This window comes from Bubalus kerabau, chromosome 21 (assembly GCF_029407905.1).
Source record: "Bubalus kerabau isolate K-KA32 ecotype Philippines breed swamp buffalo chromosome 21, PCC_UOA_SB_1v2, whole genome shotgun sequence".
Taxonomy (NCBI): Eukaryota; Metazoa; Chordata; class Mammalia; order Artiodactyla; family Bovidae; genus Bubalus; species Bubalus kerabau.
This window is the reverse complement of record NC_073644.1, coordinates 38,528,118-38,542,652: the sequence shown is the minus strand read 5'-3', so window position 1 is coordinate 38,542,652 and position 14,535 is coordinate 38,528,118. Positions and strand designations below refer to the sequence as shown.

Here is a 14,535-nt window from a genome sequence, read left to right as displayed (position 1 = left end):
ACCAGGGTTAACGCTCTGTCTTCTCTTCCCCGTCTCCCCCCACAGACGATTTTGCAGAGGAGGAGGAGGTACATTCCTTCGGTTACAAGCGGTTTGGTAAGTTCCAGCAAAGCTTCGTTCCTTCTCTGTGCTCCATCTGGGAAATAGTAATGTGACTGTGGCCAGACCTTTGATGCACAAGAATATGCGTGACTCTAAGGCCCAGTTCTGGTTGCATGTTGAGTTTCTGTATTAACAAGTAGGTGGTTTGTCACGAAATCGGAGGGTTGTGAGACAGGAGTTGCACCCAGCCGTGGTTGGGGAAGGGATGGGATGCTTAGGCGGCTCGCTGAATACAAACCAGATGGCCTAACAGGCACAACATGGTGGGGAAGGTCAATCTGTGACAAGACAGGCATTTATCTATTTTGAGATTTTGGAGACATCTTTTCCCTTTTTCTTCAAGGCCCATGCTCTTAACTTAGTCATTGGTAAGGGAGAAGTAAGAGTAAGACTTTTTCCAGGAACCCATCTAGACACTAGTGCTCTATGGTAGGCTGAACAAAGATACCCTCATTCTAAGCCCTGGAACATGAATGTAACCTTCTGTGGCAGAAAGCATTTTTCAGATGTGATTAAGTCAACAGATTGAGAAGGGGATGTTATTCTGTATTATCTGGGTGGGCTCTAAATGTAGTCATAGGTATCCTTGTAAAAGGGAGGGAGAGGAAGATTTGACTGTGGAGAAAAGATGGGATGATGGGAACAGAGAGTGGTGTGATGAGCACTGCAGAACGAGGAAGGGGCCACAATCCAAGGGATGCAGGTGGCCTCTAGCTGCTAAAAAAGGGAAAGAAATAGATTTTCCATTCAGAGAACTTTGGTGGGAGTGCAGCCCCGCCAACATCTTGACTTTGGCTGACTGCAGCTCATCTCAGACTTTTGGCCTCTCAAACTAGAAGAGAAGACATCGGTGTTGTTTTAAGCCGCCAGGTTTGCAGTGATCTGTCGTGGCAGCCACAGGAAACACAGGCCAGCTCCTGTGTTCCTCGGCTGCTGTTTACGGATGGTCTTCTGTCTTTGACCACACTTCCTGGGTTCTGCAGTTTGGCATCGAACTGCCAATGAAAACATGACCAAGTTCAAAGACAGTTCAAAGGAACTGAGGTTTTTCTATCCAGCATGTTTCTATGCTTTGGTTGGAGGAAATGAAGAGTAGAGTAAAAAGGAATGAGAGAAAGTGTGTGTCTGTGAGAGAGAGAGACAATATGAAAGAGAATAAATCTACTTCCTGTTGCTTAAAAAAAAAATACTGGCTGGACTTTGATTAAAGTTAACATCCCCCAGCTGCTCTGGCTCTTTCATCACTTTAGCATTTTTCCTTCTGGATATGCGCTTATGTATTTCTTTCTGGGAATAAAATAGGGTTTAATGTGGGAATGCAGTGGCATGGAGCCCATGGCCCCTCCATTCATGTGCTGACAGAGAGGCTCTGCCCACCATGCCCTCCCCTTCCCCCCACTACTGTTCTTTATCTGCACAATTACATGTTTCAGGATTAGTACCATGTGTCGGGCTGCTTTCCCATCGTGGGTTCATTGAAGGTCATCATAGGAGTGAAGAGAAAACAAGACATGATAAAGGAGAGGAAAAGCAAAACAAAAATTAAAAGGTAGAAATAAGGAGGAAAATCAAACTTATAAAAATAAGGCAGAATAAATATTGGCATGCCCATATATTTTAGAAATCAGTAGATTGCAGATCCCTACATGGAAATCAGTAGAAACATGAAGAGTCAAGAGAAAAGAGCGACCTGAAGAGAAATTTTATTTGAAATTTAGTGACTCTGAACTAGCTAGATGGGCAGGGGTTTGACGGATGACACAAAAGCATAGTAAGTTGCTGAAGGGATTTAATTTATGGTGGTTAAGTGATGTGTGGAAACTGCAAACTGATGACTCAGAGGGGAGACGTGATAACAAGGTACAAATACTAGAGAACGAGGGAGACATGGAGAGACTGATACCAAACGGCACTAGTAGAAGAACAGAGGGATGGAATGAAAACGGGAAACTTTGGAATGGACTGCGAGAGAGACATACAGAGTTTGACAATTCTTGGGTTCAATTGTTAGGCACAGTGCTGGATCCAGCATTGGGGTCAAGTAGAATTTGGAAGAGATTTTGCAGTGATTTGTATTGGCCTTTAACTTTAACTTTATAGATAAGGAAGGTGAGGCCCAGGTAGATTAAGTCCTTGTCAGGCAGGTTAACTGGAGCTGGGGTGGAGGCTGTGTCTTTGAACTCTCAGCCTAGCGTAGTTTTGAGGCAGGTCCAACAGTGAGGTTGAGGTTGACCTCTCAACTCCTGTGTTCTGGAAGCATCCCTGCTATTCTGGAACCCTTAAGTGAGCTAAATACCCAATCTGGCCCCCTCAGGGAGACCATATCACTTTCACAGTGCCTGAAACTCTGGACCTGGTTTTATAGATGGTAAATGGGTTTTAGGGCTTCCCAGGTGGCTCAGTGGTAAAGACCCGGCCTGCTAATGCAGGAGAGGCGGGTTCCATCCAGGGATCAGGAAGATCCCCTGGAGAAGGCAATGGCAACCTTCTTTACTATGCTTGCCTAAAAAGATCCAGAGGATAGAGGAGCCTAGCATGCTACAGTCCATGGGGTAGTTGTTGGACAAAGAGTTGGACACAATTGAGCAGCTAAGCATGCATGGAAATGGGTTTTTAGTTCCTAAGTGGCTGTGGCTGATCACTGAAAGTGGCAGAATCCAAGAACCCATTCCTTCAGATATGATTCAGTTTTAACCATGAAAGGAAGACAAAATTGGTGAAAGATGGTGAGTGGGAGGCGTTCAGAGACCAGGTGGTCCTGTCGGCCCTGCCCCCACTTACTGCTGTGATTTGGGACCAGACACTTCCACTCTGTGGGTCTCAGATGCCGCATCTGCCCGCTGGGCGGAGTGACACCTGCCATGGTGGTAAGTCCACCTCACAAAGCTTTGGTGAGACTCAGAAGGACACTAGATGGACAAGTGCTCTGAACCTGCAGCGCTATGTAAACAAAGCTGGTGGTGCCACTTGCCTGGGATTTGGGCTGTCATCACTTTCTGGACATTTTAATCCAGCCGCTGCAGAATATGGGCTCTCCTGGTGGCTCAGGCGGTAAAGAATTTGCCTGCAATGTGGGAGACCTGAGTTTGATCCTGGGTTGAGAAGATCCCCTGGAAAAGGAAATGGCAACCCACTCCAGTATTCTTGTCCGGAGAATCCCTTGGCCAGAGGAGCCTGCTGGGCTACAGTCCATGGGCTCACAAAGAGCTGGACACCACTGAGCAACTAAGCATATACTGCATAATATGGAAATGTGACAGGTCTGAAATCTCATTCCTGTAGAGAGATGTGAAGATGAGCACGGTAGTATCGTTGGCTTTTATTTTTGCAAAAGAGACTGATAACCTAAGCATGCACGTGTGCTAAGTCACTTCAGTTGTATTTGACTCTGTGCATAGGGGTTAGTTATTGTCTAATTTTGGAGAAGAAAATTGCAACCCACTCCAGTATTCTTGCCTGGAGAATTCCATGGAAAGAGGAGCCTGGAGAGCTACAGTCCATGGGGTCACAAAGAGTGGGGCACGACTAAACCATTAACAAACATTGTCTAATTTTAGGTAAGTCTTGTTTGTGCAAATACAGTGGTTAAAACCTGAATTTAGACTGTAGGTGAACCAGGGATTAATTATTTGCAGGACGTAGGGGCTACTATTTTAGCAAATTGTTATCTGGTAGCTTGCTTCCAAAATTATTTATGTATATTTATTCAGAAACATTGCTACATAAAGTCAAGGCTTGTTTACATAATGATATCATACTTTTTCAAGTTCAGTACAGAATTATAATAGCAAAATGGGTGATCATCTCCAATAATCTCATATGTGATGGCATTATTTTGGAATGGTCTTCCCTTGTCTATTCAAGGATTCAGTGTCACATTTTGGTTTCAACCCTGCTTCTGTTTTTCTTCCATATGTCTTCATGTCCTGCTTTGTTAGCCCCTTCCCCAAAGTTCTGGGCAGGGTCTAAAGAAGAGATTGATTTAAGTCTGATGGGTCTGCCACTTATCTGCTCCTCTGATGAAAGCTCCAATGAGGGGAAACTTGGAAAGGTTAATGAAGTGAGCATTTTCAAATTTTCATCAGGTTCTGTGGGGCAGTGTTTCTTGGCCCCAGTGTGCAGAGCTAATTAATTTGGGATGTAACTATAGTTACAGCTTGGCAGGGTTCATTCTCTGGAACATGAGGTACCAGTATATCAGGTTTTATTTTCTATGGCTAGAACATGATATATATTACAATGATATCTTTCTACTTATTTCCCAGTTACTGTTTTCTTCAAAAATATCACACAGTGGCTCTAGGATCTTTACTTAGCATAATTCACAGAAAAGGAAAGAGAATTTGCTCCTACTCTACAGGACAAATATGAATTCATAAAATTTGGAATTTTCAGCAAGTTGCTCCAAAAATAGCTTCTGAAACCTTCTGATTAGTCATGTGATTAACGCGAGTGCATTCAAGTTAAAAAGTTTTTTTTTCCCATTAAAATGATAGAGTAGGAGGGAAGAAGAATGTCGTTTCAGCTCCAAGGAATAAGTGAATCCCACTTCCATAGAAAGAGAGACATGTGGGAAGAGGGGTGAGTTCCTGATCCTGCTTTAACCCACGTTAGAAATGATCGTAACAAATCCAGCTCACATTTGTGTATCACTTTCATCTTTTCAAAGAGCGTACTGATGTAGTTTTTCTTCACCAGGACTCCCTGAGGCTAACAGACCAGGCATCATCTTTCCTATTTGATGGCTGTCTGTCCTCATCTCTGGAGGCAGCAGGGTGCAGTGGTTGGGTGTGTGGATGCTGGAACCAGGTGGGTGGTTCTGGATCTGAGTTTCAACACTCACCAACTGTGTGACCTTAGACAGATGCTTGTCCAAAGCTGTAAAGTGTGGTTCATCACCTGTAAAGTTTGGGTTATCACAGGCCAACTCTATTGGGCTGTTGTGGAGTTAAATATGCCTCTGGATACAATGGAATAGTACTTAGCCGTAAAAAAGCATGAAATTGTGCCATTTGCAGAGATGTTACCAGACTAGAGACTGTCATATAAACCTAAAGAATGTCATATGGACTGTCATACAAAGTGAATTGAAGTTTTCAAAAGAGAAAAACATTGTATGATATTGCTTATATGTGGAATCTAGAAAAATCGTACAGATGAGCTTATTTGCAAAGCAGAAATAGAGACACAGATGTAGAGAACACTTATGGATACCAAGGGGGAAGTGGGGGATGTGGGATGGATTGGGAGATTGGAACTGACATATATACATTACTATGTTTAAAATGGGCTTCCTAGGTGGCGCTAGTGGTAAAGAAACTGCCTGCCAATGCAGGAGACGCAGGTGACATGGGTTTGATCCCAGAGTTGGGAAGATCCCCTGGAGGAGGAAATGGCAACCCACTCTAGTATTCTTGCCTGGAGAATCCCATGGACAGAGGAACCTGGTGGGTTACAGTCCATGGACTTGCAAAGAGTCAGACACGACTGAGCAACTAACACTTTCACTTTTGCCCCTTTTCTGTGCTGGGCATAAGTGCCAAGACTGACTTTGTTCCATTGGTTGCATTGGGTTTTCTCGTGTTATCTCTGGAATAGAACCTGGTTTAATAATAGGGTTTCAGAAGTTATACTGATAGAGAAGTCAGAGCTGCGTGGTTCCTTCTGCCTTGAATGTCATGGGTAGATTTAAGGGTCGACTGTGAGCATCTGAAAGAGATGGGAATACCAGACCACCTGACCTGCCTCTTGAGAAACCTATATACAGGTCAGGAAGCAACAGTTAGAACTGGACATGGAACAACAGACTGGTTCCCAATAGGAAAAGGAGTATGTCAAGGCTGTATATTGTCACCCTGCTTATTTAACTTATATGCAGAGTACATCATGAGAAACACTGGCTGGAAGAAGCACAAGCTGGAATCAAGATTGCCGGGAGAAATATCAATAACCTCAGATATGCAGATGACACCACCCTTATGGCAGAAAGTGAAGAAGAACTAAAGCGCCTCTTGATGAAAGTGAAAGAGGAGAGTGAAAAAGTTGGCTTAAAGCTCAACATTCAGAAAACTAAGATCATGGCATCTGGTCACATCACTTCATGGGAAATAGATGGGGAAACAGTGGAAACAGTGTCAGACTTTATTTTTCTGGGCTCCAAAATCACTGCAGATGGTGACTGCAGCCATGAAATTAAAAGACGCTTACTCCTTGGAAGGAAAGTTATGACCAATCTAGATAACATATTGAAAAGCAAAGACATTACTTTGCCAACAAAGGTCCGTCTAGTCAAGGCTATAGTTTTTCCAGTGGTCATGTATGGATGCGAGAGTTGGATTGTGAAAAAAGCTGAGTGCAGAAGAATTGATGCTTTTGAACTGTGGTGTTGGAGAAGACTCTTGAGAGTCCCTTGGACTGCAAGGAGATCCAACCAGTCCATTCTAAAGGAGATCAGCCTGGGTGTTCTTTGGAAGGAATGATGCTAAAGCTGAAACTCCAGTACTTTGGCCACCTCATGCGAAGAGTTGACTCATTGTAAAAGACTCTGATGTTGGGAGGGATTGGGGGTAGGAGGAGAAGGGGACGACAGAGGATGAGATGGCTGAATGGCGTCACTGACTCGATGGATGTGAGTTTGAGTGAACTCCGGGAGTTGGTGATGGACAGGGAGGCCTGGCGTGCTGAGATTCATGGGGTCGCAAAGAGTTGGACACGACTGAGCGACTGAACTGAACTGAACTGAACTGTGAGCATCTGGGGACAGCTGGAAATATTTGTTGTTTGTGTTTGACAAACAAAGCTTTGACTGAGATGCTTCCTTGGGGCTCAGTTATAGGGAGCATTAATATCTGTGAGAGAAAAAGATTGCAAAAATGACAAACTGGGAAATAGTAAGAAGTACAAGGAAGCATATGCTATGGAGAGGAACTCAAGTCTTTTGTAAAAACTAAGTGAAAAAATCTCAGAGAACTACTGAAAAATTACAGAGGGGTAACAGTCCAAAATGGGTTTGCTGGTGGTCCAGTGGCTAAGACTCTTCACTCCCAACGCAGGGGCCCAGGTTCGATCCCTGACCAGGGATCCCATATGTTGTAACTCAGAGTTCACATACAACAGAGCCGAATAAATAAAGACAAAACAAAAACCCCCCAAACAAAAAGGGGTACCAGTTGCCTTTTCCTAAATATATTTAGCAGACTCTGTTCTTGAATTTTTTCAAGAAAAAGTGAATTTTGTTTACCTGCAACTTCACAGGCCTCCCTCTACCTGTAGTTTCACACAGGCTGGTCTTCCTCTTTTCCTTTCTTTCCTAGGACAATAATTTCGGATGAGCAAGAATATTTTTAACAGTTTAATGTGCACAGGGCAGGGCAGGGGAGAGCAGCCTGAGAGATCTGTGTAGAATAGAAGAACCCAGGCCCAAGGAAATGGCTGCTGCTGCTGCTAAGTCACTCAGTCGTGTTTGACTCTGTGCGACCCCAGAGACGGCAGCCTACCAGGCTCCCCCGTCCCTGGGGTTCTCCAGGCAAGAACACTGGAATGGGTTGCCATTGCCTTCTCCAGTGCAGGAAAGTGAAAAGTGAAAGTGAAGTTGCTTAGTCATGTCTGATCTTAGCGACCCCATGGGCTACAGCCCACCAGGCTCCTCCGTCCATGGGATTTTCCAGGCAAGAGTACTAGAGTTGGGTGGCATCGCCTTCTCCGAAGGAAATGGCACCCCACTCCAATACTCTGGCCTGGTGAATCCTCTGGACAGAGGAGCCCAGCAGGCCTTAGTTCACAGGGTTGCAAAGAGATGGACATGACTGAAGGGACTTAGCACTCATGCACTGCCCCAGAACACTTCCCCTACTCTACTCCTTTTTTTCATCATCTCCCCACCCCAACCTATCCTTCAACAAGATAACACATGAAACTTCCAGTCGGGGACTCTTGTTAAATCATGGAGCTGTGTCTTCGCAAGAGGGCTTGAGGCATTGAATGTCTGAAAGGACAGAGGACCACTTTGGTCTTCTGAAAAATAGCAGCACAGATATACTTAGCCAGCTAGCCAGAAAGAAAGGTGCTTTCTGAAGCACATGGCGAGTTTCTGCTTTTGGTGGAGAGAAGAAGGTTTCAAGAGTTTACCAAGAAGATGCTGAATTATCTCAGGCAAGCTGCTCAAGATAAACACTTGGCTGCCTCCACTTCTGGTTGTTTGGGCTCAGGGACCAGGCTGCCTGTCTGCTCTCCCGGGACTCTTCCCAGAAGCCTGGCTGCATCTTTAGATCTGAAGAAGGCGCTGCTTTGAAGTCGTCCACCTCCAGTAAAAAGAAGGGATCTAGCATCCCTCTCAGCACAGACCAGTGGAGCTCACCCCTTTCCCTGATAAGAATGCCAGGAATTTCCATCATTTCCTGTAGGGAATGGCTAGAGGAGCCCAGCGTGAGGCTGTCCTTTCAATGGCACCTTTTCCAAACATCTCTAAATGGAAAGGGAACAACTGCAGGCAAGGCGCTGACCCTGGGCAGAGATAAGTGATGATCGATGTGAGATGAACACGGTGTCCCTACGGGGGTCCTCTTCAAAGCCGTTTGCTTCCCTGAGTGGCAGAGTCTTCTTTATGTGGCTTTGCAAGTCCTGATGGAGTTGATATTTCTGATTTTATAAGAATCTGGAGTCAAATGGCATGTGGAGAAGTGGACACAGCAAAGTGATTCGGAATAGTTCACCTGGCCCCTCTCCCCCCGCCCCTCACTTCCAGGAAATCATCAGGGTTCCTGAGACCTGAGAAGGGGTTTTCTGGCTGTCGTTTCTTTTCAATAAGCTGAGGTTTCCTAATTTTTTAAAACAATTTATATATTTTTTAATTGAAGGATAATTGCTTTACAGAATTTTGTTGTTTTCTGTCACACCTCAACATGAATCAGCCATAGGTATGCATATATCCCCTCGATTTTGAACCTCCCTCCCATCTCCCTCCCCACCCCACCCCCCCAGGTTGATACAGAGCCCCTGTTTGAGTTTCCTGAGCCATACAGCAAATTCCCATTGGCTATCTATTTTACATATGGTAATAAGTTTCCATGTTACTCTCTCCATACATCTCACCCTCTCCTCCCCTCTCCCCTATTTTTAGGGTTAGAGATGATACTCACAATCTCCCCTGCCAACAATATTCGCTCAAGTTTCACTTCTTTCCTTCCCATCAAGAACTTCTCGGTGGGTGACTCAGATCTTCCCTGCCTCATCTTTCGTTTTCTGTTTTTAAGTTTATTTCATTTATTTATTTGGCTGTGTTGGGTCTTAGTTGTGTCATGCGGGATCTTTCGTTGCGGCATGCGGACTCTCTAGTTCCAGGGTGCAGGCTCAGTAGTTCTGCACGCAGGCGTCATTGCCCCGAAACATGAGGGAATCTTAATAGTTCCCTGACCAGGATTTGAACCTGCATCCTTGCGTTGCCAGGCAGATTTTTAACCACTAGACCGCTAAAGATGTCCCCCCTGCTTCGTCTGTCTTGCTCATCAGTAAAAATTCATTCAACACCATATTCCTGCATGCTTATGACTTTTTTTTCTATTTTCATGTGAAAGAAAGCATTAAGCATCTTTTCTTGCATATGCTTTCTTGAATACATGTCAGTGGGTTTCCACTCATTAGTTCTTTTAATTCTCCCAGAAATCCTTTGAGAATTACCTGCCAATAAGGAAACTGAGGCTGAGGGGCATGGCCCACGTCCGAGTTCGACTTGACTTCAATCCCACTGTTCTTGCTCACAAGTATGTCCCTTCTCAGAGGATCCCAAGATTTTGGTGGGAAAATACCTGATTGAATCTGCCTGCCAATGCAAGAGATGTGGGTTCAATCCCTGGGTAGGGAAGATTCCTTGGAGGAAGAAATTGCAACACATTCCAGTATTCTTGCCTGGAGAATCCCATAGACAGAGGAGCCTGGTGGCCTCCAGTCCACAGAGTCGCAAAGAGTCAGACATGACTGAGCACACACATTTCACAATTTTATAAGATGCAGAACTTGAATATTTGAGTGCTGAAATTGTCAGCCATTTTAAGTGTAATTCTTTTCTCCCTTTTCTGGTTTTTATTCATTTGTGAATCCTGGTAAGAGGGTGGGGAAAGAGAGGAGAGGGAATCGTTTGTTTTTCCTACCACTGGGTTGAAGCTGAAAATACTTTGCTTTTATTTTTTGGAAAAGTTAAATAAAAAAAAATCTGCTCAACCATTTTTCTGTTAAGACAGCATGAAGACATTAGGTTGATTCCAATGTTTAGTGACTGGGGGTTGGGTGGGAAAGAGTTACTCCTTTTGGTAGCCACTCCAAGCAACTTAAAACAGATGAACGTTGCAACTTTCCTTTAAAGTTTCAAGTTGTTACATAGGGAGGTGCCCTGGGAAAGGGAAAGATGCCCTAGAGATTTTGATGGAAGACTGCAATCCTCAGCAAAGTTGTGGACTAGAGTGACTTTTTTCTCTCTCACCTTCCTTCCTGGTGTCCTTGGTGTTCAGGACAGTGGCCGGTTAGGAAGCAAGGCTTTGTCCCTTCCCAACAAGTGGAAACCTCACTTTGCTCATCTGTGAAAGGGGAATGGCAAGAATACCTTCTGGATTGCAAAACCTATAAATCAGATATATGTGGGGCTACGTGAGTGGTAGGTCTGTTGTTAGACTGCTGACCACCCTCAGGTCTCTTGCTCTCTTCTTCTCCCTCTCCAGCTTCCATGGTCTTGTGTAGCCTCAGCTCTCCCTTTCGTGTGGTCTGCCTAGTCACTCAGTCATGTCCGACTCTTTGCGACCCCATGGACTGTAACTCTCGCGGCTCCTCTCTCCGTGGGGATTCTCCAGGAAGGAATGCTGGAGTTGCCATGACCTCCTCCAGGGGATCTTCCCAACCCAGGGATTGAATCCAGGTCTCCCACATTGCAGGCAGATTCTTTACCATCTGAGCTACCAGGGAAGCCCAAGAATACTGGAACAGGTAGCCTATCCCTTCTCCAGGGGTTCTTCCCAACCCAGGAATCAAACCGGGGTCTCCTGCATTGCAGGCGGATTCTTTACCAGCTGAGCTACCAGGGAAGATCTCCATTTTCTGATCATCCCATCTACCCTCCCTCTATTGAAATCTTAGAGTTACCAAGGGGAAAAGACTGGGGGAGGGATAAATTGGAAGATTGGAATTGACATATACACACTACTGTATATAAAATAGATAATAACCTGCTGTGTAGCACAGGGAACACTACTCAATATAATGACCTATATGGGAATAGAATCTTAAAAAAGTGGATATATATATATATATAAAACTGGTTCACTTTGCTGTATGGTAAAAACTCACATAACATTGTAAACAAACTCTACGCCAATAAAAACTAATTAAAAAAATTAAAATACAGAGCCTGTCCAAGGGGAAACAAAGAAAAGAAATCTTGCTACCCTTACTTCTGCATTCTCTGTCCTGCACTGGGGCCATCTTTTGTTGGGAATATCAGAAGAGTCTGTTTTCTTGCAGGGCTTTTCTTTTCTTTTTTAAATTGAAAGGCTTGGTGGCCACCAGCAAAGAATATATTTGAAGGAAGGTGGGGCACATAGCAGGTGGGGTAGGGTGGGTGGTTAATAGCAACTTCCACGGAAGTAGTGTAGCAGCTTCCCGGCTGAGGGACTGTACCCCAAAGCGGGCGGCCTGACTCAGCTTCCAGCTTTGCCACTTACCCACCCATGAGACAGCCTCGCGCCAGTTAGCCTCCCAAGGCTTCTGTGTGCTTGTCTAAAATATGGGGGTAATTATAGTATCTGCCTGTCAGGCTGTCCTGAGAACTCAAGGAGTTAGAGCAGCACCTTGCTTACAGAAAGATAAAAATGGTGCATCGTGAATGGTTGTGATGAATGGGACATAAATGGTTACAAGGTGGCTTTGGCCATTCCAGATGGGTGACAGTCTTGGGTTCTTGTGTCTTTTTGGAAGCAGGGACGCTTTCCCAGAAGCCCTGCATAGACCTTCCCTCATGTGTCACTGGCCAACACTGAGTCAGTCTTTTCATAAATCGGTTACAGATAAAGGGACCGACTGGCTCTGGATGGCTTGGGCTCATCAATGGGATGCAATGTATGATGAGGAATTAAGGAATTAACACTCTGGCCACTGTTATTATGTACACATTAATATCCATAATATACACCATTACAAATACATAATATGTATATTATGTTGTAACATGTAATATTGTTGTATTTGGGCTTCCCTGGTGGCTCAGCGGTTAAGAACCCACCTGCCAATGTAGGAGTCACAAGAGACGTGGGTTCGATCCCTGGGTCGGGAAGATCCCCTGGAGAAGGAAATGGCAACCCACTCCAGCATTCTTGCCTGGAGAATCCCATGGACAGAGGAGCCTCACAGGCTATAGTTCATGGCGTCATAAAAGAGTCGGATCAGGACTTTGCGACTAAATAATAACAAGCTGTTATGTTTGCAATTTAATATTAAATTATTCAATGAATGCATAATTATTAAATAATATAATTTAAGTATAATCTGATCCATTCTTATTTATAATTTGTTCCACTTATAAAATTATTCTGTTTTATGTAACACATGGAAAATTCAGTTTATTCACAAAACAGCTGTAAGTTTCCTTTTATGATTTGGAATTTTGTTATAAATGGAGATGCCAGGTGCTGAACTCTCAAGCACCAAGAGTTCTTAGTTTTTGACAGTTTATAAAAAAGAGAAAGTTTCAAAAGACAGGAGATCAGTATGATCGAAAAGGAAATGAATAAATGAGTGAACAAAAGTTACTTTGCTTTCTGGGAACTTAGCTTTCTCAGTAGTGTTCAGCAGATTTGGAAGAAACTTTTTTTTTTTTTCCGAAGAGGAACTTGAAAAAAGAAAAAAAAAGGAGAAAGTCCCAAATCTCAGTGAATACAACTCTTACCACAGGAAGCATTGTGAAATTCGTCTTCTGTTCTGAGTCATAACTATAAACATTTTCTGCCTCTTCTGATATTTCATTTTTATCCTTTTTATAAGTTTTAGAAAACTGACATTTGGCCCTGATTGAAACAGTCTCCTCTTTTATAACTGGGCTGGTTTTTCTTCATTTTGGTGTAAATATTTCCATACACAGATCAATTTCTTTCACATACTACAAAAGATAAAGGATTTTAGACTTGTCAGGAAAACAGGAGAATGGAACTAGAACTCTGCAAAAGTTCTGGCAAATATCCAGACTACATTCTTATTCAAAATACCTAAAGATGACCTCTCTTTGCTAATATTTGAAATAATCTTTCTAACATGTCCTTTTTGTTCTATGAAGCAGGGAAATGCTTTGGTAAAATCATTGCTGACATTTCCAATTTTGAATCTTCAATCTAAGCTCAAGCATTCAAAGCGTATAACTGAGAGAGAGCCGTATTCTTTCCCTTTCGGTTTTATTTTGTGCATGTAAAAGGACGTCCTTGTGGTATCTCACATTTAATACTTGACAGGAGCCACTTGACAAGGAAGTTCAAGGTATATTGATTGCTCCGCCTCACGTTTTACATAAAGTCTGCTGTTGACTCACTTTTGGAAACAATTGAGAAGAAACAGAAATGTTTCACAGAGTGAGAAGCACTCACTGGCTGCCACCTGTGGGCCACGAACTGGGGCGCAAAGATAAATAAACAAGGTCTCTGCTCTTGAACCTTTTATTCTTTATCACCAACATTTATAATGCATTAAAAAAATTCTAGAAAACAATAGATATAAAAGTCATTATGAAAACAAATTTTTCTCCTAAAAATGTTTACACTAAGAATGGCCCAGTTGCTAAGCCTCATCAAAGGCTCCTCCGAAAAGCATCATAAAGTAGATATAGAGGGCTGCTACTTTATGATGGAAGTGATGTAAAATGGGGTGTCACCGATTTACCTGTAAATTCTGCAGGGGGGCATGGAAAAAGAGAGTAAAACAGGTGGGGAACAGGGCTGGGAGGGGAAAATCCACTGAGCCAGGGAAAAGGTGAGTGACACATGGATGGAATCTAGGGAAGAGATTCAAGCAGGGAATGCTGGCCTTAAGCAGTGCCCCCTTTCTGGGAAATGTCTGGAGTTTGTGAGATTTGCTGAGAAACCTAAGTGAGCAAGACTCCTTGGAAAACATCATTCTCAGTCAATGGGGAATGAAAGTGATGTGACATTTATTAACCACCCATACTGTGCTGGGCATCACGCACAGTGAAGAAGGAAGACGTGACCTTTTGCCTTTGGGAATTTTCAAGTGTAATGAAAAGCAGACAGTTTTCCAACAAGGGTGTTTGCATAAAAGAAAAGTATCAGCCATCCCTAGGCATTGCTTCCTCTCCTACCCGCGGGATTTCCAAAGCACAGTAGAGGATACCATGTGCCAGATGGAGTGCCAGCCGCCTTGGCTTTCTGCTGATCTAAGTTCAGTAATTGG

The 14,535-nt window shown here is 43.7% G+C and overlaps 1 protein-coding gene across 1 annotated transcript in view; it reads left to right on the top strand.

The window, feature by feature from the left end:
* The window catches only part of COLEC12 (collectin subfamily member 12), a 183,087-nt gene that overhangs the window by 15,084 nt on the left and 153,468 nt on the right, over nt 1–14,535 (top strand). The window contains exon 2 of the mRNA XM_055559430.1: nt 46–96. Coding sequence (XP_055415405.1) covers nt 46–96 — 51 coding nt within the window. The remainder of the gene's footprint in view (nt 1–45; nt 97–14,535) is intronic.